General features: G+C 42.0%; 1 protein-coding gene across 6 annotated transcripts in view; it reads right to left on the bottom strand.

The window, feature by feature from the left end:
* The window catches only part of LOC136840251 (cilia- and flagella-associated protein 298), a 297,225-nt gene that overhangs the window by 187,405 nt on the left and 82,780 nt on the right, over positions 1–27,040 (bottom strand). For all 6 annotated transcript variants that reach the window (XM_067106876.1, XM_067106878.1, XM_067106877.1 and 3 more), the window contains one exon: positions 16,366–16,464. In XM_067106876.1, the coding sequence (XP_066962977.1) occupies positions 16,366–16,464 (99 nt within the window). The remainder of the gene's footprint in view (positions 1–16,365; positions 16,465–27,040) is intronic.

Raw genomic sequence — 27,040 nt, 5'->3', positions numbered from 1 at the left:
TTTGCCACTCTCCAAGATCGAGCGGGTTTCGAACATTCTTTCTCTTGTTCTCGACCACTCTCCGTCGATTTGCTTTGGTTGGGTTGTTGGCACCTACTCCGGCTTATATTATACTTAGCCTTGCGATGAAGGTCGCCTCACCCACCTTTAGTTTTTCTGGCGGGGAGATTCGGGATTGGGGGAGAGAGAGAGAGAGGGATACCTCCGGTCTCCGGATATGATTTTTTCATTATTACCATCACTTGTATCTTATATATATTTATATTATCTGGTGGAGTGAGCTTCTCACTCCGCCACCACACTTATTTTATATGTTTTTATTGAGTCCGGTGTTCTGCCCTGGGGTTCCGCCGTCTTTATTGCTGGCAGCCCTTGTGGTAGGTCCCTGTTGTCTCAAACCTTCCGTTCCGCCGGAGTATTCCGGTGACCGGAAGTATCTTGCCTTCCACTTTGTTTAATTTATGGCTTGCTGGTCTCGTCTCTGACGAGGGGTTTTTCTCTCCGCCGGAGCATTCCGGTAGTAGGTTGAATTACCCTGCCCTTCCAGCTTTAGGTTGCTTAGAGTGGTAGGTTCATGTACTTTTTTACACTTACAGACTGTTCGTTGTGAGGAGCCGGGGTGCACCACTTCCCTCCAGCAACCGTATGGACATGTGGTGTGCCGGACCTACGCTGGTTGTGCGGTCCAGTTGGATGACCTTATTGTTTGGCGCCCCGACGGTTGTGAGGTTTGCTTCGCTCTATGCGCTAGCATCCAGGACGAGTCGGTAAGATACAGCTTCTCATTTCTTACGTCCCTCATATCTGTGTAGTGCTTATATTGTTTTCGGGTTTATATTCCCGTTCAACCCTAATTGTCTGTTCTCTTCCAGGCGGGGACGAGTCCTCTAAGAAGACTTCCTTGAGTCTCTCCGCGCCTGGGTGGCTGGGTTCGAAGAAATGTACCGTCGGGGGAAGCCTTATGTCCTCGACGCCTGGTTATGGACTTGCTTTACTTGAGCGCCCGGGTTGCTGCTGCGGTTCCCGAGGAGTTGGCCAACCCCATCATCCAGCAGATCCGGGATGCAACCCAGCCACCCCAAGAGGACATCCTTATGCGGAGGTGTCAGAGGACGAGAAGCCGCTTTAGACTTGGACCTGGAACCGATGAATACAGAGCCGACCAAGTGGTAGGTAGCAAGGTAAGTGAGGCTGCGGGGCGGGCGCCCTTTTGATTCCCCATCTTCCTCTGTATCTTCTTTTTCAGGCTTTGTTAAGTCTTCCACCTTGGGTGACAGGGCTCCATCAGCTGTCCCTGTTGAAGCTGAAGACTTCATGGAAGGCGAAGGGCTTTAAGTCCTCGTCTTCCAGGAAAGCATCTCCTTTCCTCCGTCGAAGGCTAAGGTCCAGGTACCTGTAGCCTCCGGGAGCAAACCTGGAACCTCGGGCAAAGGCGCGAGTAAGAGGGCACCAAGACCAAGCCCTCCTCGCCAGCCTGCCTTTGACCCTGAGGCGTTTGCGAACTCGCTTTTTGAGAGGTTCTCGGCGGAGGTCGAGTCAAAGCTCTCCCAAATATCTGAGAAGCTTCACAGCCATGACAACATACTGGCGGGAATGGCTCGCCCCGGTGGAGCCGAACCGCAGTATGATATCCCTGACACGGCTGATCTCCCTCCCTTCGATGTCGGGAACCCTTGGCGTTTTGCCCTTCATGCCATTCGGCACGAAGATGCATTGACAGTTGAGGGTCTTGGCACGAGACGTTTAGAGGAACTAGAGTTTTTCCCTCCCGATTTCCTGCCTCCTTACCCAGGCTTCGTTAGGCTGACGGAGGAAGCCTGGGTACGCTCGGACAAGGTCCCTAGAGAGACGGTGATCTTCCCTAGGGACCAAGCTCAGTCGACTCTCCTGCGCACTCTTACGGAGTGGCAGGCAGAGAACACCAAGCTTACACCTTTCAAGGGCAACTACACCATGTTTGCCCTAGGTGATAAGTTGCCTACTCCGTGCATAAACAAAGTGGCTCTGGCACGGCTCCGAGCATGCTTTGAAGGCAACCCTTTGCCTCAATTAAGGAGACAGACTCCACATCCCTGGTATTCCCAGGGGTGAGGAGTTCTGAGAGACGCCCGTCCACCTTTACTGTGGGAAAGCTGGACGCTTACTGTGCGTCTACTCAGTTCAGAGCAGCAGCCTAAGCTCCCGGAAGCCTTGCTGAAGGCAGAATTTGAGGCCCGGACTAGGCTAGGCCGGTCCTTGAACTCCGTCTGCCTCACAGAAGTGACTGCCGTCTCCTGTGCAGATGAGCCCTTCTTCCAGGTTCTGGCTAAATCCCTGTTAGCAGGGTTTCAGACAGACCTGTTTGACTTTATGGTGGCTAAGCTGGAATGTAGGAGATTCATCTTTGCTGAAGCCACCATACGTCATGAGCCTAACAAGCTCATGAAGAGCTCTATCTGGGACCCTATCCTTTTCCCAGAGGAAGACGTAGCCAGTGTGCTGAGCGAGGCTACTAGAGCCAACCAAAGTCTTCGCCTCGTTAGTATCTCAGCTTACAAGCGCAAGACCCCAGAATCTGGCGGCTCCCAGGCTAAGTCTGTAAAACGGTTCAGGAGACACAAGAGGCCTCATCATCAGACGGTTGTTCAAGCTGTCCCGGTCTCGGCAGTAGCTCAGCCCTCCACCTCTAAGGCTCATCCCCAACAATACGTGCTGGTCCAACCAGCTCAATCCCTTGCTGCACCCTCTCAGACGTCGCCTCACCGGTGTACAATCCTACCTATGAGGGCCGTGGGTTCTTTCATGGCCTTAATAGGAGTGCAAGGGGGGGAAGAGGTCGGACCCCTTACAGAGGCAAGGCTAACACCGCCCCAAGAGGTAAACCTGGACGTGGTAGAGGAAACAAACCCGCTTCCTCCCACTGAGAACAGTCAGGTAGGTGGTCGTCTTTACTGGTTCAGAGACCAGTGGTCCTTCAGTCCTTGGGCACACAGCATTGTGTCCAAAGGTCTGGGTTGGAGCTGGACCAAGGACCCCCCTCCCCTTATCAGGTTTTACCAGCCACCCTCCAGAGTCCTACAGGACTATGTGGCAGAACTGCTCAACAAGCGAGCAATAAAGAAAGTAAGGCACTCAAATTTCAAGGCAGGTTGTTCACTGTTCCAAGAAAGACTCCAGTCAGCAAAGAGTGATTCTGGATCTGTCGCGTCTAAATCATTATATAAAATGCGACAAATTTCGCATGCTTACGGTAGCGCAGGTAATGGACACTACTTCCGCGTGGAGCCGTCACCACCTCTATCGATCTTTCAGACGCTTACTATCACGTCCCGGTTGCGCGGAACTTCTCTCCGTTCCTGGGTTTCAGACTCGGGAAACAAGCCTACTCCTTCAGGGTCATGCCTTTCGGTCCAAATATTGCCCCAGAATATTTACAAAGCTGGCGGACACGGTAGTACAGCAACTCGGTCCCGAGGATATCCCTAGCAGCGTGCTAGACGATTGGATAATTTGGGCACCAACAGTTCTAGAATGCCGGAAGGCCACGGCCACGGTCATCAACTTCCTGGAGTCGTTAGGCTTTTCAACTGAACAGAGAGAAGTCCCGCCTGACTCGAGTCCCGGTTTCAATGGCTGGTCTCCAGTGGGATCTGTCCTCGACACGTTATCCCTTCCGCCGCCAAGCGGAAGGAGATAGCTTCTCTTACCAGGAAATTCTTGAGAGACAAAGCAGCATCCCGCCGGGCCCAAGAAAGAATCCTCAGTTCCCTTCAATTTGCCTCAGTGACGGACCTGCTCTTAAAAGCAAATTAAAGGACATAAACAGAGTGTGGCGGAGTCGCACAAGCCAATGTCAGGGCCCAGAGACAAGGTCTCCTCCATCCCGGAGTTTTAAAGGCGAGACTGCTGGCCTTGGTCCACAGTCAGCGGCCTGTCCAAGACAGTCCCGCTTCAGTTCCCTCCTCCGCGCTGGTGGTTCACACAGACGCCTCATTAAGTGGCTGGGGAGGGTATTCGCCAAAACAAAAAGTACAAGGAACGTGGTCTACAATGTTTCAACGGTTCCATATAAACACCTTGGAAGCTATGGCGGTATTTCTAACCTTAAAGAAAATCCGCCCCAGCCGGATTCATATCAGACTGGTGTTGGACAGCGCCGTGGTAGTTCATTGCATCAACAGGGCGGCTCCAAATCAGGTCGCGTAAACCAGGTTATGGTAGCCATTTCTCCTGGCGAACAAGCACAGCTGGCATCTGTCAGCCACCCACCTAGCGGGATACGGAACGTGGTGGCGGATTCCTGTTCAGAACCACTCCGTTGGAGACGGAGTGTTCCTGGACGGAGAGTCTTTCAATTGATTTGCCGGGTTCCGGTCTCCAAGTGGATCTGTTCGACGGAGAGCAACTTCAAGCTTCCTGTTATGTGGCCCCGAACCTGACCCTCAGGCTTATGCCACGGACGCAATGACCATAGACTGGAACAGTTGGGAGAAGATTTACCTGTTTCCCCCAATAAACTTGCTGTTGAAAGTACTGCACAAACTCAGGTCATTCAAAGGTCAACTGGCCCTGGTAGCCCCTTATTGGCCGAAGAGCAACTGGTTCCCTCTACTTCAGGAACTCGGGTTGCAGAGTCATCGGATTCCCAATCTCAGACTGACCCAAATAGTACAAACCAAGACTGTGTCAGCTTCCTTAAGAATTCAGAATGCCCTAGTTTTATGGACTTTATAAAGTACGCTGCTCAAAGGGGAGCAAACATTGACCCCGTTAACACTCTGTTTTTAGAATCAGACAAGAGAGAGTCCACTAAAACTCTCATCACTGCCTTTTTGGGGGGAAAATCCCTTTCTTGTCCAAAGTGCTGTCGGAAATCACTTAAATCCAGGTGCGGACCTGACCAGAGATAATTGTCACTGAGGCAGGCCAGCTGGCAGGCTGATCACGTGCATTCTGCCATTTAGAAATTGGAACCATGCTGCCAATTCACCCTTAAAACTCTCACCACTGCCTTTTTGGGGAAATCCCTTTCTTGTCCAAAGTGATGTTGGGAATCCCTTAATTCCAGGTGCGGATCCGACCAGAGCTAATCGTCGCCAAGGCAGGCCAGCTGGCAGGCTGACCACATGCATTCTGCCATTTTGAAATTGGAACCATGCTGCCTGCAATTTCCACGTAGGCAGTGATCACAACGCCATCTAGGAAGAGAAAGCCGTAACTTCTGAAGCTATAAAGGCCCTGGAGAGAGGAGCTATCCCTCAGAAGGAAACAAAGGATTCACCTCAGAAGATCCCAAAAGCCGATCTTTAATATTAAAAGAAGCTAAGATCGACCCTTCTGACCTGGAGGTTAGGTCTCCTGCCCAACAGACCAATGATGACTACTCACATACCACAAGGATTAATACCACTGACCATCAGATCAGGATATCAAACCGACAGGAGGAGATTAACAACTCTCAAGAGAATGGAAACCAGGACAGCCATCATATAAATGACAGCACAGGGAGAAGAAGTTCCAGAAGATTGCTGGGCCTTGAACCATCCTGACTACCTCATCTCTTGAAAAAGGGTCACAGTTAGGACCTGAAAGTGCTCAAGATCAAAGTAATATGTAAATATTTACCAGTAAACAAGTTATACACAAGAATCTTGTGGGTTTCTCTTTTCATCTTCAGAAGAAAACTGAAAGAAGTTTTTGTTTGTTTCATTATTATTATTATTATTATTATTATTATTATTATTATTATTAGCTGCATCAGCTGCATTTAATTTGTATAGAGCCTCCTCTATTTTTCTAATTATTGCTTTTTCTCTGCTACTGCATTGGGTGAGTAACGTTCCGATGTTACTCATCTTCAGGAGGGAAATACCATATTTGACGGCGTATAAGATGCACTTTTAAAAAAAAAAAAAAATGGCCTAAAAAATCCCCCTGCGTCCTATGTACATAATGTAGGCTCAAAATTTAAGAATTTTGGCCGAAATTATACTTGAAATGTCACGTAGATGTAGCCTAGCCTAACATTCGGTGTTATCCTAATAACCTATTAAAAAACAAAGTATTATAATTATTTATCATTATCACACTTACCATCACCGCAATTACTACTGCTAGTATTATAATCAATATCTACGTTGTTATTATCGATATTTTCATTAAAATGTGTTAATATTATCGTCGTCTACAGCTGTTCGCCGCATTCCACATTTACAGACTTACAGTTAGTGTGCTACCACCTACTGGTGATTATCTCGAGAGCTTTACGGATAACAAGGCTTCGTTCAGTTGGTAGTTGGCAATTCCTGCTAACATTCTCTTTACGCATAACAACATGGCTTCGATCAATTGGTGGTTGACAATTCCTGCTATCATTCTCTTTAGGCATAATAACAAGGCTTCATTGAGTTGATACTTCGTAACTCGTGCTAGCATTCTCTTTTAAGAATAATAACATGGTTTTGTTCAGTTGCTCACGAGACTCGAACCGTTACATAGGAAACATTTTTATTTATTGGATTTTACCCCTTGATTGCATACTTTTATAATATATAATAATGGATATATATAACATATATTACCATAGGTAACATCTTTATTAATGTTTTTGTTGATTCTGCCGGTAAGAAACAATGTTTACAAATGAATGTGTTGCAATCTATTGGTAAACCTATGAGGTAGCTTTCAGCAGCAGACGAAACATCTGATCGTAGTAAATGGCTGATTGTATAATACATATTTTGATAAATATAAATATGGTAAATAACTTCTTTATTAATGTTTTTGTTAATTCTGTTGGTAAGAAACAATATGCATATGATAACCTAATACTGTACTACAGTTTTTACTTACCAAATTCATATGAGCATAGGCTAGGAAACCTTATTTTTTTTCCCTCAATGTCCTGCTGAAATTGGGGTGCGTCCTATGCAGACATGCGTCTTATAAGCCATCAAATACGGTAATCTAAATTCAGGGACTGCATATATCTGTATATTTAAATATGGAGGACATAGTCCATAGAGTTTTCTACAATGTATGTTATTTGTCAATTAGAGTATACTGTACAACTATTGCCAACGTTTCTCCCAGTTCCAACTGGGTATCTTCACGGCTGAGGGCAGGAGTAGATTGATGTTGATGGTCAGGTCTACTCAATATATAGTAGGGGGTCAGCAGTGGGTAGGCCTCTTGCTGAATTTTGATTGGCCAAAAATATCCAACGGGCAATACATCAGTTAATTACAAACGGCCTTCAAATTCAAATTTGTTGGATCCCAGCCCATGTAGGCATTGAGGGTAATGAAAAAGCAGATAAAGCTGCTAAATTGGCTTGTACAATCCCCCCAACTACTACGAAAGCCCCCATATCAGACTGGCTAGCATCAGTTAAACCCTTAATTTATAGGATTGGCAAAATGATTGGACAAATATACCCCCTCAAAACAAACTAAAACAAATTAAGAACGAAGTTAAAAAAAGTGGCATTCTTCCACCAAAAAAGCAAAAGAATTAATGAGGTTATTTTAACAAGACTCAGAACAGACACTCCAGACTCACACATGGTCATCTGATGTCAACTCCACACAAACCCAATAACTTGTGAAAGATGTAACATCCCAATAACAATCAAACATATCTTGATTGACTGTCCCAGATGGCATCATGAAAGAAAGACTTATTTACAAAATAAATCAATAAAGGATATTCTAGCAGAAGGTAATAACTTTTCAATTAATAATATCATTCTCTTCTTAAACAAAATTAAATTGATAAGTAAAATATAATCTTCCCACTTTTTTCCCTCTTTTTTTCTTTCTTTCCCTCTTGATTTTTTTTTCCTAATTCTCCCCCTTTTTTTATTATTTATTTATTTATTTAACTACTTCATTTTTTATGTACTCTTTCCCCCCTTCTTTTCCCAGCCCGAGAAGAACCCTAAAAGAGTTCAGAGGTCTGGTTAAACAAATCATTTATAACTAACTAACTAGGGCAGGATGCTGGTTTCCTTTTGGCTGGTGAAAGTTTTCTTCAAGCCAACTTTTCAGGCATGAAGGTCATGCTGCTGCAGTCTCACTGACCGGTGGGGTAGGGGTGTGGCATCACTGGGTGGTGCGTGACGTTGCGTGACATCATGGCCTGGTGTTCTCCTAGATCTATTCCCATTGGTGGTAAGATTGTTCGTCTTATCTGGTGTTTCTAGGCCACGGGTGTCGCTCGTTTTGGTGTCAGTCGCAGGTCTTGGTATTATTGTACTTCTTATATTTGTAGTGCCCTTCCTCCCCAAAATATAAGAGGGACAATAATACCAACACCTGCGACTGACACCAGAACGAGCAACACCCCCAGCCTAGGAACACCAGATCAGATGAACAATCCTGCCACCAATGGGAATAGATGTAGGAGAACACCAGGCCGTGACATCACGCAACGTCACTCACCACCCACTGATGCCATGCCCCTACCCTGCCGGTCAGTGAGACTGCACCAGTGGGACCATCATGCCTGAAAAGTTGGCTTGAAGAAAACTTTCCCTAGCCAATAGGAGACCAGCATCCTGCCCCAGCCAATCAAAATTCAGCATGAGGCCTACCCCTTGCTGACCCCCGACTATTTATTGAGTAGACTTGACCATCATCATCAATCTACTCCTGCCCTCGGCCGTGAGCATACCCAGTTGGAACTGGGAGAAACATTGGCAATAATTTTGTATATTCTAATTGACAAATTACATACATTGTAGAAAACTCTATGGACTACGTCTTCCATATTTAAATATACAGATATATGCAGTCCCTGAATTTAGATTATTTCCCTCCTGAAGATGAATAACATCGGAACATTACTCGCCCGATGCAGCAGCAGAGATAAAGCAATAATTAGAAAAACAGGGAAGACTATACAAATTAAACGCAGCTGATGCAGCAATTTCATTTAACATTACCTACTTAAAAGAGGGTCTTCTCCCAATATTATTAATGAATTATTATTTATTAATATTATTATTATTATTATTATTATTATTATTATTGTATTATTATTTGATTTTATTACTATTACTGTATTATTATCAATGTACATTATTTACTATTATTACAGTACTAATCATATTAATACTATTTGAAAATTAGTACCTGTGCATATATAACGCAAAAATTCCATGAATAATGAGTATCTGAGAAAAAAAAATCTGCGAATGGGTGCGATTTCATGCAAATAATTTATAGATAGGTTTTACAGAATATTCTGTGAATCGTGAGCCTGTGAATCCAGGGGGCTGACTGTAACTGTATATTCATAAAATTTCTTATATTGTTAGTTAAACCATTTTTGTATGTTTTTGTTATTACAGCACAATTCGATGAAACAAATATTACGTCCACATGTGTTACCATGTATATTTCCTGTTTCATTTGTTCTTGTTGTACCAATTATTGGTGATGGAGTAACCTCATCTCCCTAGACATAATAATTGTTATCTATGGTATGGTTCTCTTCCACTTCTTCGGTGTTTGGATATGTGGATCCATAGGTTTTACTATTCTTTTAGGAGATAAAGGTATATTCTTAGCTTGTTTTTGTTTTCGTTCTTTCTTCATATCCTCTGTATTTTTTTTTTATCTTTAATTTCCGGTCCATCACAACTTTCCTCTGTTACTTCTGTAGTAGCATCATCCTGTGCTCCAATTTGCATTAATATTTCAAGTGAATTTGATATTATCCATATAATTTGCATCTGTGTCTTTACTCTTTACCATTTTAGTCTTTTTTCTAAAGCATTAATTTCTTCTTGAGATTTACTTTTCTGTGCTCCATTACTTCCATCTGTATGCATTTCTGTTTCAGTATTGGTTCTTGTTATTGTAGAATATGTATGTTTCTTAGATGGATCTTGAATTCCTCTTACTTTCAATTCCAATTTAGCTTTTTTTATAGATATCCCAGTTCTTTCTTGTAAGATTCTCAATTCTGTATTGTATCTATAATACATGCATTCTTTGGACCTTGAGTGATGCTCTTGGATCTTGCCCACAGTTTACACAGTTTGGCTAACTACATTTCCATTGTGTGGCATGTTCGTCAGATCCACAATAAGCACATATAGGTTCATTTCAACAGTTTTTCTTTGTGTGCCCATTTTTACCACAATTTTGACATTATAGTGGCTTTGGAACATAAGGTCTCAGTTCTCTATTCTGGCCCAAAATGTTTATTTTTTGAGGTAGATCTTGACCTACAAATTTGATTTTTTGCAATTCTTAATATTTTATTATTCTGTTTACTTGGTATTATATATACCTCACAAACTTGGACTTTGGGATATCTCATTTGAAGAGAGTCCAACAGCATATTCTTATCGACCAGTATGTTGTTATTTTCAGGAATACTCTGAATGCTGTTCATTGTGTCATTTTTTTTTTACTTTTACATTTACATTATCAATACTCTTTATGGACAAATAGTCTTCAGATTGGTTTTTTGTGTGGTTTCTATGAGCCATGTTTTTTCTTTTATTTGTCTGAACAACATTTCTGTCGTTAAAAAGACATCCAACGACATTTCTGTTGTTGGATGTCTTTTTAATAAATAGTTTACAACTTTTGGGTTGAAACTTGTTGTTCTGTTTCCATGGTTAGAAACCTTGACCAACTTCACTCCCAAAGAGGGAGTTAAGGGGAGCGCACGCTTACATAGAAATAATGCTCCGATTTTTATGGAATTTTTATATGTTATACATATATATAAGGTGATGTTCCAGTTAAAATTTGAGAGTGATCGGATGATTATTTTGGATTTTATTAAAAAAATAAAAAATAAATAAAAAAATTAAAAATGATTCACCGCCTTCATTTTTAGAGCTATTGCAATGCGGCTTCATACACAGAAAGTATATCACAGTATGAAAAAAATAATGGGAAGAGTTTTTCTACTTTTCCTCTTTTTTTTGGATGGGGCGAGGGGGGATTTTCCCCCCAAATTTGTATAATTTGATTATCACCAGTTCCTCGTCAACCTAAGAAAAAATCTAGCCCCAAACAAATATTCGTCTTTCTTTCCTCTTTCCAATGGTATATTTAACTTTAAAATTGGCCTAAAAATAAAAATGTAGTTTTGCGTTTGAAGTGCAAAAAGTGAAAACTGCGAAAAACGACCGTAAAGATCAACAAGTGGTTTTTTTTGGCACTCGTGGAAAAAACTTACCTTAGAGCATTATTTTGGTTGATTTCTGGCTCCAGGTCACCCCCTTCCCTCTATAAAAAGGGGTATTACTCGCTCGAGGCGAGGGTATCATCAAGTACCACCTGACTCATTGTTGCCTTGTTTGAAACTAAGAAACTAGAAGTTTAGTAGCTACCAGGCTGATATTCTTGACTTATTTTCAGTCGTTTTTTCACTTGTTTGGTCTTTTTGGTCTTTGGAGTTTGATTTTCAAGCCTTTTTGTGTCTCGAATGAAGAACTTCTTCTATACTTTCACTTGTGCCAAACAGATGTGTTAGCAAGTTGAATTTCTCATAGCCAAAGTTGTGTTCAATTTCCTCAATATTTATCTCACTTAATTGATGGTGCTGAGATTTTCCATTGCTAATTCGCTTTGCTGGGGCACTAACTGTAAACCTACACGATTGGCACTTCATTAAAATATCAGTATCCCATCTATTGGCAGAGAATTCGACCTGAACTTTACCCCTGCAATTTCCTACCTTGCACCTAATACCCGACACTATTTTATCTAACCGAGATTTGATATAATGAACTTGTCATCATATACTCCCTTTTCATCATCCTTTATTCATTTCATCAACTGTGAGCGTATTTTTGAAGGTGAAAGTATATAGATTGTATTTAGAGTTACTGGATGTAAAAAAGACAGCAAAAACACGCAAATAGCGAAAAAATTGCTCAGAGTAAAGTGTCCCACCACCCGCTTTCAACGTGATGGTGGCAACCCTGTCTCCTACCACGCATTCACCAAGGAACAAGCCATTGTTGTTGCCAGACACTGCCAGACGTAGGAGATAAGGTGATATAAAAATCAAAATAATGAATAAGTTAGGGCGAATAAAGGAAAAAATGACAATAGTCATTAGGAGCCAAACGTCAGCCCTACTCACCGTGTGGGCGAAGCCCAAAACCCCATCAATTTTAATATTTCGAAAAATGCTTTGGTCACGTGATAACGAAGGTGTTGCTCATGTCTTACGGCCATTTAACCATTTTTTTTAAATTTCAAAAATATTCATAAAAAATCTAAGAGTGCGCTCCCCTTAAAGTGAGTCAAGGATGGATCATGATGGTAATTAGGTTTTTTGTCTAGTAAATGGTATTAATGTTTTCATACCACTCTGACTTTTGTGATTTAATCTTTCCTTAGAACAGTTCATATCTGTGCCAGAAGTCGTAAGGTGGTTTGACATGTTCATCATAAAACGAGAAATATAAATTTTGTCCAGGATGAGGTCTCTCTGACCAGGGAGGCCCAAATGGGGGAGCGACAATAGTTACCCGCAGTGGTAGCTGCCCTGGGATCCTCACCTGGATATACACCATACCCACAGTGCCCTAAAGGGTCGTCAGTCCATCGAGATCAGACCCAGTGCTGACAGCCTTGCTTGACATCAAAATTTCCCCTGCCTCAACCACATTGGGTACTCTAGTTTTGTGAGTGGAGCGGCATGCCGTCCAACTCCATCCTCCATGAAGTTAAAAGAGCAGTGAATTCAGTAATCCAATACCATGCCAAGGTCATCAACAAAAGATGAAGAGTGAAAGGGTAAAATTTATGGGAGGAGGAGGCATAAAGCAGCTATATGTCCCAATATTCAGTTGAACCCACAGCAGAGAGAGTAGGAGTAAAAGAGCATACTCTCCCTGCAGTGGATCCCTAAGCCCCACCACCTCATCAAAGGGTTGGGATCAGAGGGGAGAGAAAACAGTAGAAATAAAGATGCTTATGTCCACAGTCCAAGTATCTGGCACTATTCTGGAAGTAACTATAAGGGAGCTCACAGAGTTTTCTATGACTGTTTTGGTTGCAGTTTCAAAGCTCTTTTTGCAAACCCTATGAGGGCACTCTACAATTTCATGGATTAGCAGCCCAGGGCCTGAAAAGACTTGTGTGCTGCAATCTCAAGATGACTACTGCTGCCTAAGTATATTCACTCATTCCATATGGGATTTGGACTGCCCCTGTTGATCTGAAAGGGGCACAACAACACATCTCTATTACTGTTCCCTTGCACCCAGTCATGGGGTTTTGGATAGGGAAGGACAGGTACATTTTCAAGGTGCAAGATCTTACCCTTTGGGTTAGATATCGCACAGAGAATCTTCACGAAATAGCAGCAATAGTTGTAGAATAGTACAGAATATAGAATTTAAGCCAAAGGCCAAGTGCTGGGACCTATGAGGTCATTCAGCACCGAAAGGAAATTGACAGTAAGAAGGTTTGAAAGGTGTAACAGGAGGAAAACCTCGCTGTTGCACTATGAAACAACTGTTAGAGAGGGTGGAAAGTCTCATGGAAGAAAGAATATGAACGGAGGTACAGTAAAAGGAATGAAAGAGGTTGCAGCTAGGGGCCGACAGGGCACTGCAAAGACCCTTAAGTAATGCCTACAGTGCACCACACGAGGTGCACTGATGGTGCTACCCCCCCAGTGGGGGCAGCAGTAGTTGTTCAGGAATTCAGGAAAGAAGGCATTCAACTGGTAGCTTACTTAGTTGATTGGCTAATCAAAGGAACTACCAAAGAAGAGTGCTTACAAAACCTCAGTGGTAGTCAGCAACCTCACACCCAATAAATGTTTTGTGTGGTTGGGACTTTGTTGGGATATCCTTCACAGTCACTCGTCTTCCTAACCAGACTCAGACCAGAATAAGAAAGGACCTGCAAAGGTTCCTTACCCGAGTCAGGTATTTCCCATGAAGTTAGGTAGATGGAAAGATATTCCATCTGTGAAACTAGAAAGGAACTCTGCAAAACAGACTGAACTGACCCAACCATCCGTGTGGGCAGTAATACACACAGGTGCTCCCCTGACAGGTTTGGAGGGCCACTGGGAGGATGGTCACACAGCGGGATGATGGTCACCTGTTTTATGGAGGTGTCTCATCAATTTTCCTGGAGCTGGTGACTGTTTTCCTGTCTCTTAGAAAATTGAAGCCTCTAAGGAGGACCCACATTTTGGCAGTCCTACAAAATATGACAAAAGTGACGTATTAAGACATTAGGCTCCCTTGAGGCCCCTCTCAATGTACAGTAGTCATGTTGTTTCTCTTAAGAATGGCTAAGGTAAGGAAGTGGCACTTGTCAACAATCCACCTCACTGGGCTGTTCAGTGCAATAACAGATTTGCTGTCAAAGTGAATGGAAGCCACAACAGAGTGAATGTTAGGCAAACCCTCCTTTCAAATACTCCCTAATGTGCATCTGCATTAAGAAGTGGACCTGTTTGTCACACATGAAAACTATCAACTTTCTGGTGTATGTGTTTTCAAACCTAGACAGTCAGATAATAGCAAGGGATGCATTTCCACAAGACTGGAACAACTGGAGGACATAATACCTTTTCCCACCATTGTTCCACATTTTGACCTAGTGGCCTAAAATTGGCCAGTCATTGGTTCCTACTGCTTCAACAACAGGCAACAAAAACAATTCAAATACTGCCTGACATTCTATCGCAGACAGGACAAGGAAAAGTTGTCTACACATCCTCAAGCATAGTGTAGATTTTAAAATCTAGTCTACAGTGAAGATTATTCACCTAACACTGCTAGGTACCTGGTACAAAACTACAGACTATCCAGCAATATCAGTCCATATGGAAAGTGTGGTTGGATTACCTCCATACTGACAGCCAGTTGAGCTTCGGTTGCCATAATTTTCACATTTTCTGAACTACCTGTTTGAGAATAAGCACCTTGTTGCTACTATATCATACAAGGCCATGTTATTGGAGCCTGAGCTTTAAGGGTGTGGCATTGATTAAAATATGGTCTTTCACATTGCAAAGTCTGGCTCTTGCAAGTCTTCCCATTTCTGTCCTTGAAAAAGGTTCTCTGACCCCACCATCTCAGTTCAGTAGCCCTAATGCAACTATATGTCTACACTTCAAAAGGCAGTCTTCTTAACTATCTTGGCATCCTAGCTCTCTTAGATAGGGGTCAATGTTTCATCATGCATACACCTAGCCATCACTGTTGTCTCCTAATCTGTCATTCCTGGCCAAGAATGAGGACTCTTCAAAGAAGAAAACCCCCATTCTTCTCTGGGAACTTGGAATTACAGATTAGACATTATGACCAGTCCAAGCACTCCAGGCTACCTGATGTCACAGTAAACATACCAAATGTCCTTTTTTCTTAAAGCTTATTACAAACACGCAACTTTCTCTGCATAAGCTGAGAATTGTCTTAGTGACTCTGATTAGAAAGCAGAACCCCACCCCTGTTTCACATGACATCTGGGGAGGTGGGGGCATTCCTGTCTTTTGTTGGGGGGCATTTCTTTCGAAGCAGTCTCCAAGCTTACAAGGCGGCCATCAGAGGCAGTGCTACTTGGACACTGCTGCCATGACATCAAATGAATTTGACTACACTTTTTTTTGATAAGTGCTATGGTGAGTCCTGGCCCCATTGGCACTTTAGTAGAAAGCAAAGGGCCTTCATGATGCCTTGGTAATTCTGAGATATTGGTAGGGAGGGGATGCAATATCTCAGAATCTAGCATAATTAGGGAAGTCAATTTTTTATCAGGAGCTACATGAGCTAGGCCTTTTCGTTACCTGTCAGTTTCTTTTGTATACTCCTTTGAGACAAACAGCGGCTACACTATAAAAAAAAAATTTCTGAAGAAGGAAAAACCTATTTTTGGTAGTCACTGTGAGTTCTCAAACCCACCTGATTTCCCTGACAATAAGGCTTGGATATTCTTAAGGTGAATTTTTACTTTCATATATCTGATGAGTAATGGGTATTTGGCCAACTCATGCGCTGTTGTCACATCTGTGTGAAAAGGATGAAGGGAAAACTGGGTAACTGTTGGAGGCAAGGAAAAGAGCCCTTTTGCCTTGAGTGCTTTTATACTTGATTAATGTACTGTGTAAAATCAAAGGCACTATTTTGGCGAAGACCAACTATGAGAGAATTTTTTTTATATATATTTGTCTGTTTTATGGATCCCTGGTGGGACCATAAGAGTAACTCATTTGAGGACTCACAGTGGCTACCAAAAATACGTTTTTCTTTGTCAAAGTCTGTTTTAACAACTCAATGATTGAATTATATTTTTTATTGTCTTAAAAGAAATGGATGACAGGAGTTTTGGAAATAAAAATGCAATACTTTTAAACATTAAAAAATAATGCTGGAAAAGTGCTTACCTTTGTTTTTTCGTTTCTGCCTACATAGTCGAGCAGCTTTTTTCCGCACTGCAATTCTTTACCAGCAAACCACAATTGTGTCAAGGACAAATCTAGGACCTGAAAATAGGCATCTATATAATGTTAAATACAGGGATTCTATATTGGCAAATAATTCTAATGTAACAGAGTGACACAAATGTTTTTCAGAAACAAGTAAAATAAATTTTATAATACAAACACATACTGTACCTTAACTGTCATGGCTTTTCTCATGAAATTTTTCATAGAAAACTATAAGAATTCTCTTATAGTGTGCTCTGGCCAAAATAGTGCTCGTTGGTACAGTGATAAAATATAAAGAACTCAGGATGAGAGGGTTCTATCTCCAGTCCATATTGACTACCTCAGTTTTCCCTTCATCCCACTCACACAGATGTGACAACAGTGCATATGTTGGCTGTCTTCCTCATTACACGCCAAGTCTGCACAAGATAAATGTTCACTCCAGTCCCATGCCTTTTTGTCACAGAAAATGGGTGGGATTGAAGACAATGGCCACGAATATCAGGAAGTTTACGTCCGTCTGCAGGAGAGCTACATCCGTGGTCACGGACAGAAGGGCGTTTAGTCCATCTGCAGGAGAGTGATGTCCGCAGTCGGAATGACGTCCGCTATCCTAATGTGAAGACCCAGGCTCATTCCACACATGAACAAAGATCTATCAATGCTCTTTGTTTTACAGAATTGAATGAGACAGTGATCAGACGGGCATCTGTTCTACAACGTGGCATGGCTGTAGACCATCCTGTTCTCTTCCCAGACCTTTACGTGAGCGAGGACGATGTTCCATTCCTGGACACGCCATCCTGAGACAACTTCCACAAACCCCCATGCGATGACCATGATGTCATTATATGGCCGTACGTCCGTGCTATCACATCTGTGGCTGCACAAACCCAGTCTCTCCTAGGAGAGCAAGAACGCAAGATATGAGATGCTAAGGAGCGAGGCTGAATGGCCAACTGGATTGAAGTAATCACACATATGTGCGTGCCTTTGCGGACTCAGACATTCAACAGGACATGGTTGTAGGAGCTGGAATGACGATCAGAGGGCCTCCTGGCAGTGTGAACAGGGAGGAGTTCAAGAATGATAGAGACTAATGCCATGGATGTGTGAGTGACAAGGCGACAATGGCCTGGCTGGAAACAGTTCCGTGGCTGTGCAGAATCTCTCACGTCTGTCACAGGATTGCGGAAACCAGAAGGAAACGGCTGAACTTCCGAAGCCTTCAAAACCCTGGACTTCATAACAGGAGCCTTATCATCATATGCCGAGCGAGAGACTCTGCGGAAAGAGCTGGAGCAGAAGACATCATCTCATTGCCATCAGTCGCCGCAGTAGAGGTTCTCATGAACTGTCATGGCAGCTGAGATGGGATCCTTCCTACAAACACAAACAGGGGGATCGAGGGAAGACTGAGGGTCCGTATGTTAGGAAAGAAAAATGTCGACTCCGTCAACCACTGCTTTCATGAGAGCATCAGAGGATGGAGTGCTAGAAGTCACCATGCGGAGGGGGCTCCTAAGATCCGCAAGGGATGTGCTGCCGACGGAGCGGGAGAAAAGCCATCACCGCTAAAGGAGTTTCAAAGCTCTGAGAAGGATACACTGCCGATGGAGCAGGGGTAGAAGAGAGACCACCGAAGGGGTTCTAAATCTGAGAGAGGGATTCGCTGCCGACAGATCCGGAACCATAGGACTACAAAGAGGAGAAAGAGATTTTTCCTTTAAAAGGTCCTCATTCTCGGCCAGGAGACAACAGTGAATGACAGCTAGGTGTATGAGTGATGAAATGTTCTCCCCATCTAGCAAAACCCAGTTTGCTAGTCCAACTTCCTGATACCAAAGCAGTTAAGAAGACTGCCTTTAAGAGCGTATGAGTTGTAGTTGTATTGGGCACACTGAATTGAGGGGCTGACAGGAGTCTAAGAACCTTATTCAGGGACCTTGTATAAAGGGAAGCCTTACAGGAGCTGGCCTTTAGACTGGATAAGGGAATCAACAATTTCTATATTAGAATCAATATTATGCCTGGTTCAAGCACTCAAGGTTTACCTAGAAGTTATGGCAAACATCCCAGATGGTCCTATTTTCCCTAAACTCAAGCCCAAACAAACCACTCTGTCTACATGGGCTAAGAATTATTTTAGTTTCCCCTCATTAAAAATGCAGACCCTCACTCCTTCCCGAAGTCGCATGACATCCAAAAGGTGAGTACAGTATAGTACATCGTTGACTTTCATCCAAGATGTTTCCTTCGAAGAAATCTCAGAGTGTATGGGGTGGTTATTAGAGGCAGTATACCTGAACCGGGGAAGGCGCAATAATCCCCAGCCAGACCCAACATGATTAGGTTTCGTCATAGCACGAGGAATAATACATTGTGTATAGGCTCATGTGTTTCCTGTTTTTTCTTGCCAAACCCTACTGGTTATCTGGAATAAAGAAAATGGTTGATAACCTGTGACTTTACCTTGGATCAAAAATTCCTGAATCACTATTGCCATGAGAGTGGTGGTCATACTGAGATATTCCTGGGGAAAGTGCAATAATCCTGCAAACATAATTAGTTAAGTCACCTTAGAACCACAAAGAATAATACATATATCGGTTCGTGTGTTGTTTCCTGTTCTTTATTGCCAAACTCTAATGGGTGTCTGAAATAAAGAAAATGGTTGATAACTTGTGATTATACTTCAGACAAAGTATGGGACTGGGGTGAACATTTATCTAGCACACACCTGGCGAGTAATGAGGAAGATAGCAGACATAAGTGCTGCTGTCATATCCACGCGAGTAGGATGAAGGAAAAACCAAGGTAGTCATTGTGTGGACAAGAGATAGAGCCCTCCTGTCCTAAGTCCTTTATATTCTATCATTGTGACAGCAAGTGCTAATCTGGAGAAGACCAGCTAAAAGAGAATTCTTTGAGACTGGTTGGTCTGACTTTGCAGCCCTGGGAGGACCATGAGAGTGTAATTCTTTTGAGGACTCACAGCAGCCACCAAAAATAGTTGTTTCATATGTCAAAACCTGTTTTTACCCTGTAAACAAAAATTATCTGAATATTGCAAAAAAAAAAAATTGACAAAATTGACAGCAAAGCAGCAGCCATGGCGTAGCCTAGTAGCTTAATCAAAAACTCACACCTTGATGGATACACTGGCTAGTAGATTTTAACAATTATGCCTAACTGATAAATTTTATGGAAAAAAGTTTTTATAGGAGCTTAAGACTAGGCTTTCCTCAGTAGATAACAGCAACATTTCATTTACACAGTCTTTGAAAATGTTCTGGAACACAATTGGGGGCATGTGAATTGTACAGCAGACCTTAGAGTGATGGGGATCTTAGCCAGTTTGTGCACTGTTGCCAAATCTGTGTGAGAAGGGCAAAGGAAAATTAGGTAATCACTGTAGAAAATGGAAAGAGCCTTCTTGCTGTGAATCCTTTTTAATTTTATCATTGTGTCTATCAAGAAACTATTCTGGCCAAGATCAACTATAAGAGAACTATTTGATGTTGGTTAGCCTGTCTTATGTAGCCATGACAGGGCCATAAGAGTAACTCTTTTGAGGATAAACAATGGGTACATTATCAAAATCATAAAATTCTGACAGGAAGAGAAAGGCGAGTGAATGTACAGTAAATGTATAGTTTACCTTAATGTGATGTGCACATGTGCATATACACACACAGATTGAGATATATATATATAAACAGTTACTCAAACCAACAAATTAATAAGGAAGCTCGCAAGCGCCGGATCGGTGGTACAATGAGAACGAGAGACCACAGCCACATCCCCATGAGAAAATCCAGCTGTACTATAAGGCAAGAATGCACTCATGTTACCATGAGGACGAAAACATGCTAAACAAAATTATCATGGAGAATGTGACCCCCACTGAAGCTGACAAAGGACTCGAACTTGTCATCTACTACCAAAATCGACGTACCAGGGACCTAATCATGAAGAACAATCCGACCCCGCCAGCAAGAGATCCCTTGAAGCCGACGAATGTAGTCTACCAATTTTCATGCCCCACCTCTTACATTGGAATGACTACCATGAAGCTGTCCAAGAGAATTTCATGCTATGCACAGGAAGGAGCTGTTAGGAACCACACTAGGAAGCCATCTCCTGCAACGATATTATAAAAAACACCAGGATAATAGGGAGGGCCCCTGACCAGCGACGTCTACGACTGCTAGAGGCGCTCCTTATTCAACAAGAGAAGCCCTCACTCAACATAACAAAGGAAGTGCTTTTCCTCCCCACCAGCTTGAGAAGAAATACACCAGGACATGACAATAATACCAGACCGAACAACACTCCCGGCCCAAGAATACCGGATGATACGAAAAACCCAGCAGTCAATGAAAATTTGAGCCACTGTGATGTTGTGCAAGAATTCCTAATGAGGCGGGCAACCCAGAAGCCAATGAAAATTCGAGCCACCGTGACGTCACGCACCACCCTGCGACATCACGCCCCTGCCTCGACAGTCTGCTAGGCTGCGACAGCGCTGAGAAAGGACTTGAGAAAAACTTTCTCCAGCCAATAGGAGGCTGCTATGTGCCACCAACCAATGACAAATCTGCATGAAAAAAAACCCTGCTAACCTATGACTATTTATAGAGTAGATCCCTCTAGCACCGCCAGTCGACTCCGACCCACTGCCGTGATCATACTCGGAAGAATCCCGGAGAAATGTTGGCCACTTCAAGATTTTGATGTGTATCCAAATTCGATACATTTACCTCTACATGTAAAAAAAACCCTACGGGCTATGCTCACCACATTTGACTTACTCTTAATAGAATACAGTATACGGAATCACTGGAAATTTAACTCCTGATGAATCACATTGGCACGTTACTCACCATTTGTAGTAACAGAGAGAAAACTGTTATAAGGAAAATTGAGAAGACTCTATACAAGATCAATGCAGCTGATGCAGCAATTTCTTTCATTATTATCATTATTATTCAGAAGATGAACCCCATTCATATGGAACAGGATCACAGGGGCCACTGACTTAAAATTCAAGCTTCCAAAGAATATTGTGTTCATTCAAAAGAAATAACAGAAGGTAAAGGGAAATACAGAAAGAGGAGACCAGTTATTAGGAAAACAGATAAATTAACCCTTAAACGCCGAGCCTCTATTTACAAAAACGTCTCCCGTATGCCGACAGCATTTGGGAGTTAGCGCCGAAGCGGAAAAAAAGTTTTTTTCAAAAAATCACAGCACGCTTAGTTTTTAAGATTAATAGTTCATTTTTGGCTCCTTTTTTTCTCATTGCCTGAAGTTTAGTATGCAACCATCAGAAATGACAAAAAATATCATTATCATATATAAATATTGAAATATATGACAGCGCAAAAATAAATTTTCATATATAATTTTATACAAATCGTGCTGTGAGCAAAACGGTTAAAGCTAACGGGTTATTTTTTTTTTCTTTGTATTGTACACTAAATTGCGATGATTTTTGTATATAACAAATTGTAAAACGATCAAAGCAACACAGAGAAAATATTATCACAAAATGATGCATGAATTCGTAACGAGCGGACGTAAAAAAATGTTTTTTTCAAAAATTCACCATAAATCAAAATATTGTGCTAGAGACTTCCCGTTTGTTGAAAAATGAAGCTAATTGATTGAATATTACTAGACTGTAAGTGTTTTAGATTACAATTGCACTTTTCGACCATTTCGGTCGAGTTAAAGTTGACCAAAAGTCGAATTTTTTCTATTTATCGTGATTTATATGAAAATATTTCAAAACTGATAAAAGCTACAACCATGTGTTATTTTCTGTTGTATTGTACATGAAATTGCGCACATTTTCATATATAAAAGTTTATGTAACGACTAATATAAAACAGTGCAAACATTACAACAACGTGACGAAAGAATTTCTGAGATGTTCGGCCGAGTTACCGCGCGGACGTAAGGAAAATGTTTTTTTCAAAAATTCACCATAAATCAAAATATTGTGCTAGAGACTTCCAATTTATTGCAAAATGAAGGTAAATGATTGAATATTACTAGAATGTAAGAGTTTTAGCTTACAATTGCATTTTATGACCATTTCATTCGAGTTGAAGTTGACCGAAGGTTGAAATTTTGGCAGTTATCGTGATTTATGTGAAAAACTGATAAAAGCTACAACCATGAGCTATTTTCTGTTGTATTCTACATGAAATTGCACACATTTTCATATATAAAAGTTTATGTAACGACTAATGTAAAACGATGCAAACATTACGACAACGTGACGAAAGAATTTCTGAGATGTTCGGCCGAGTTTCCGTGCACAGACGTAAGGAAAAACGTTTTTTTTTTTCAGAAATTCACCATAAATCGAAATATTGTGCTAGAGACTTCCAGTTTGTTGCAAAATGAAGGTACATGATTAAATATTACTAGAATGTAAGAGTTTTAGCTTATAATTGCGTTTTTTTACCATTTCGGTCGAGTTAAAGTTGACAGAAGGTTGAAATTTTGGCAGTTATCGTGATTTATATGAAAATATTTCAAAACTGATAAAAGCTACAACCATGAGTTATTTTCTGTTATATTCTACATGAAATTGCGCACATTTCCATATATAAAACTTTATGTAATGACTAATATAAAACGGTGCAAACATTACGACAACGTGACGAAAGAATTTCTGACGCGGACGTAAGGAAAAAGTTTTTTAAAAATTCACCATAAATCGAAATATTGTGCTAGAGACTTCCAATTTGTTGCAAAATGAAGGTAAATGATTGAATATTACTAGAATGTTAGAGTTTTAGCTTGCAATTGCGTTTTTTTACCATTTTGGTCGAGTCAAAGTTGACCGAAGGTTGAAATTTTGGCAGTTATCGTGGTTTATATGGAAATATTTCCAAACTGATAAAAGCTACAACCATGGGTTGTATTTTGCTGTATTTTACATGAAATTGCCCACATTTTCACATATAAAACTTTATGTAACGGCTAATATAAAACAGTACAAAACTTATGACAAAATGACGAAAGAATTTCTGAAATTTTCGGCCAAGTTACTGCGCGGGCGTAAGGAAAAAGTTTTTTTAAAAAATTCACCATAAATCGGAATATTGTGCTAGACTTCCAATTTGTTGCAAAATGAAGGTAAATGATTGAATATTACTAGAATGTAAGAGTTTTAGCTTACAACTGCGTTTTTCGACCATTTTGGTCGAGTCAAAGTTGACCGAAGGTTGAAATTTTTTGTAGTCGACGTACGGTACGTCCACTCGGCACCCAACAGACAATTTTAGTCGACGTATGATACGTCCAGTCGGCGTTTAAGGGTTAACAAATAAATAGATAAATAAAAATGTATTTATAAAAATGTAAATTATTTGGATACTGTAGAAGGAGAATCTTATTTGGGTAGTACAGTAAACCCCCCGTATTCGCATTCTCATGATTCGCGGACTCACACATTCGCAGGTTTCTCTGTGGAACATATCTAGCCATTATTTGCGGAAAATTTGCCCATTCGCGGTATTTTTCACTGAGAAATATTCACTAATTACTGTATTTTCATATAATTTTCATGAATAAATGCACTTTTTGTGATAAAACTATTAAAATACTTGGGTATATGCATTTTTACAGGGTTTTTCTGTGTTTAAACTACCAAAATGGGCAATTCTAAGTGTTTTTAGCGGGGTTTTAAGTATTCGCGGACTTTAGCTATTTGCAGGGGGGTGGGACGCATCCCCCCGCGAATACGGGGGGTTCACTGTAATGCATTGCATCTTTGCTTGAACTTCTGAAGTTCCAGTTGCACAACATCCTCTGGGAGGCTGTTTCACAGTCCAATGGTGTGAGGAATAAAGGACCTCTGGAACCGAGAAGTTCGACAACGAGGCACATTTACTGCGTACTGGTGCTGCTGTTCAGCGTATATGGTTGCTCTTGACATGAAAAGGGGATCAGGGAACAATTGTGAATGTGAAAGAATCCCTGTTAAAATACAATTTAAGAAAAATTGATAAACAAGAGACCATCCGTCGATAGTCTAAGTCATAATTGCTAATACTGTATTAGGAAACAGAAATCTACCACCACAAACCACTCTATCTAAAAGGGATAAATCTCTGGCAGAAGCAGACATCCACGCTAGAGAACAGTATTCTAGTAAAGGAAGGACAAATGACCTAAAACAGGTTGCACTGATTTTATCATTGTTATAAATATATGAGGCCTTATGAACAATACCTAACTTTCATGCGGCATTTGCTGAAACTTTCATTAACTGTTTCTCAAAAGTAAGATGTGAGTCAAAAGTTACACCTAGAATAGTTAAAGCTTCAGACTCATTCTGCTGAGTCCCATCCACCTGAAGGAGAGGATGGGGTGGAAAATCTGTACAAGATCTGCTAATCCATAGTGTTTTTCTTTTACTGGAGTTCAGCCTCATATGCCACTGATTACAGTCAACCCCCGATATTCGTGGTCTTGCAGTTCACAGTTTCACCGATTTGCAGATTTTTCTGCGGAACTTAAACCCAAATTATTTCTCGAAAAATTTGGCAATTCGCAGACTTTTTCGTCAAAAAATATTCACTAATTAGTGTGTTTTGATGTTATTTTCATGACTAAATACATTTCTGGATCGGGTCCCGTGTCAGCCGGTGAAAAAGTCCATTCAGCACTTATTTCTAGGTAATTCCATTGCTAGATACCAGAGAAAAGCTAAATGAAACGCTGGGGTTACTACACCCAGAGCGAGCTCCATTAGATGGAGTCGTGTATGGAAAAGGGTGAACGATAAAAACACGGAACCCTGTCCTACAGAGATTCCCAAAGTCAAAAGTCCCACCGAGAGGTGCTGCTACAAACCCATGCACCACTCGCGGATTGTACATAAAGCATCACTAGCCGCATTCCATTTTAGCAAGCACTTCTGTTCGCACGTGATTTCGTTGTGCTCCTTATTTGTGCCTTTTTTGCGCTTTTATGGCATCCTCACAAGGTTCTTCTCCATCAAGGTTGAGTACCAGTGTTTGGTTGTTGTTTGAGGCGGTTGAGGCTTCATATTTCCCTTTAGTTTAATAATTAGAGGGATTTATAACGCCCGCCTCGCTCTCCTCTCGCGGCCTCACGTGACCTCCCTCGGTTTTGGGTCGCCTTGTTTTTTATCATTTTTCACTGTTACTTTTCATGTTGGGGATGTATTTCCTTTTCGTGATGCCTACTTTAAGTGAATTTGATTGTTTTAATTTATTCTGTGTCCCTTTGCTTCGGGAAGTGAGGTTCTGTCGTTTAGGCCACGAGCTTCCCCCTCGGGCCTATTCGCTTCTTATCAATTCCATATCATGCCTTATTTTTGCCCCTCACTTCTCTTGGCTTCTGGGAATCTTATTTTCATTGGTACGATTAAGATTATTTGTTTAATTTTTACCCTTGTGTTCGGATGCATTTGATATATATTGATTTTTATGGATATTTCTTGTTGTCGGAGGGCGGCCATTTCCCTTCACGTCCACATCGTGTTGGGTCTGGTCCTCCTCTTATATATGACTATTATTTGTTTATTTATCCATTTATCATGGGTTGGTTGTTAGCTTTAGTTTTTCCCCATCCTAGTTTATCTTAGGCGTTAGGCTATAGCCCCCTTTTCTATGGGAAAAGGGGGGGGTGGGCGGTCGTACGTACACGTACGCACGACCATTAATGTGTTTTTGTGTGTTTTTTGCTCGTCTGGCACTCTCCATAAGTTTTGGCTGGGGTTTTTTCAACATACGTTTTCCCTCTCCCTGTTTCGGCTTTTTGCGTAGGCTAATAAGCCTCTTGGGTTAAGCTGGAATAGCGAGGGATGTCGCGTAGCCTACCCTAGTTCTGTCATACCTTATGGTCGGCTTCCAGCTTCTGGTTATATCGACACACCCATACCCCCCCCTCCCTCCCTGCTCTCTCTCCCCTTGATTCGTTTTCAATCTAGTTAACTTATCAAGGCTTGGGAGCATTTAATATCCTTTTGAGCCTATAGCCTGTGTCCCCTTCCTCTGCATTGTTTGGCCTGCCCGTGTTTCAGTCTCTGACCTTACCAGGCATCACCCCTCCAGGGGCTGTTGGTGTCCGGGGGTGCTACCCCCTCTCCCGTTCACCATCTTTTGGCCTTCTTTGCCCCCCTCCCCCTGACCATGGAGGTTGTTCCTCTCTCCCCCTCTCCTGCTTCTCTCGCGTTAGCCAGGTAGCCATCTCAGCTAGCGAGTGGACATGAGGGCCCGTGAGCGCCCGGGGAGTGCGATCCCACTCTCTGGTCGCTTCTTTACGGTTCTTCCTCCTGGTCTGTTCATCCCTCCCTTCCTTGCGTCAGGCCTGTTTTCCTCCGGTGTGTCTTCTTATTAGACGACACTCTGGTTTGGATGTACTTTCGCGGCCGGTTAGTGTTTTCCACCTGTCTTCGTTTCCGGGCCTTTGATGTTTCCCTTCTATTAGCTAACTACTGTCCGCTATGCTGTTATCCGGGGCGCATTCCTTGCTTCCCGCTCCGGTGGCTCTAGTGTTTACCGGTCACATACCCACCGTTATCGCTAGTCCCAGAATTTTATTCTCTCGTTGCCGGGAATGCGCCTACTCCGGACAGTTT

This window comes from Macrobrachium rosenbergii, chromosome 7 (genome assembly GCF_040412425.1).
Source record: "Macrobrachium rosenbergii isolate ZJJX-2024 chromosome 7, ASM4041242v1, whole genome shotgun sequence".
NCBI classification, from domain to species: domain Eukaryota; kingdom Metazoa; phylum Arthropoda; class Malacostraca; order Decapoda; family Palaemonidae; genus Macrobrachium; species Macrobrachium rosenbergii.
The sequence above is the reverse complement of the archived record's forward strand: the minus strand, read 5'-3'. Positions and strand labels throughout refer to the sequence as shown.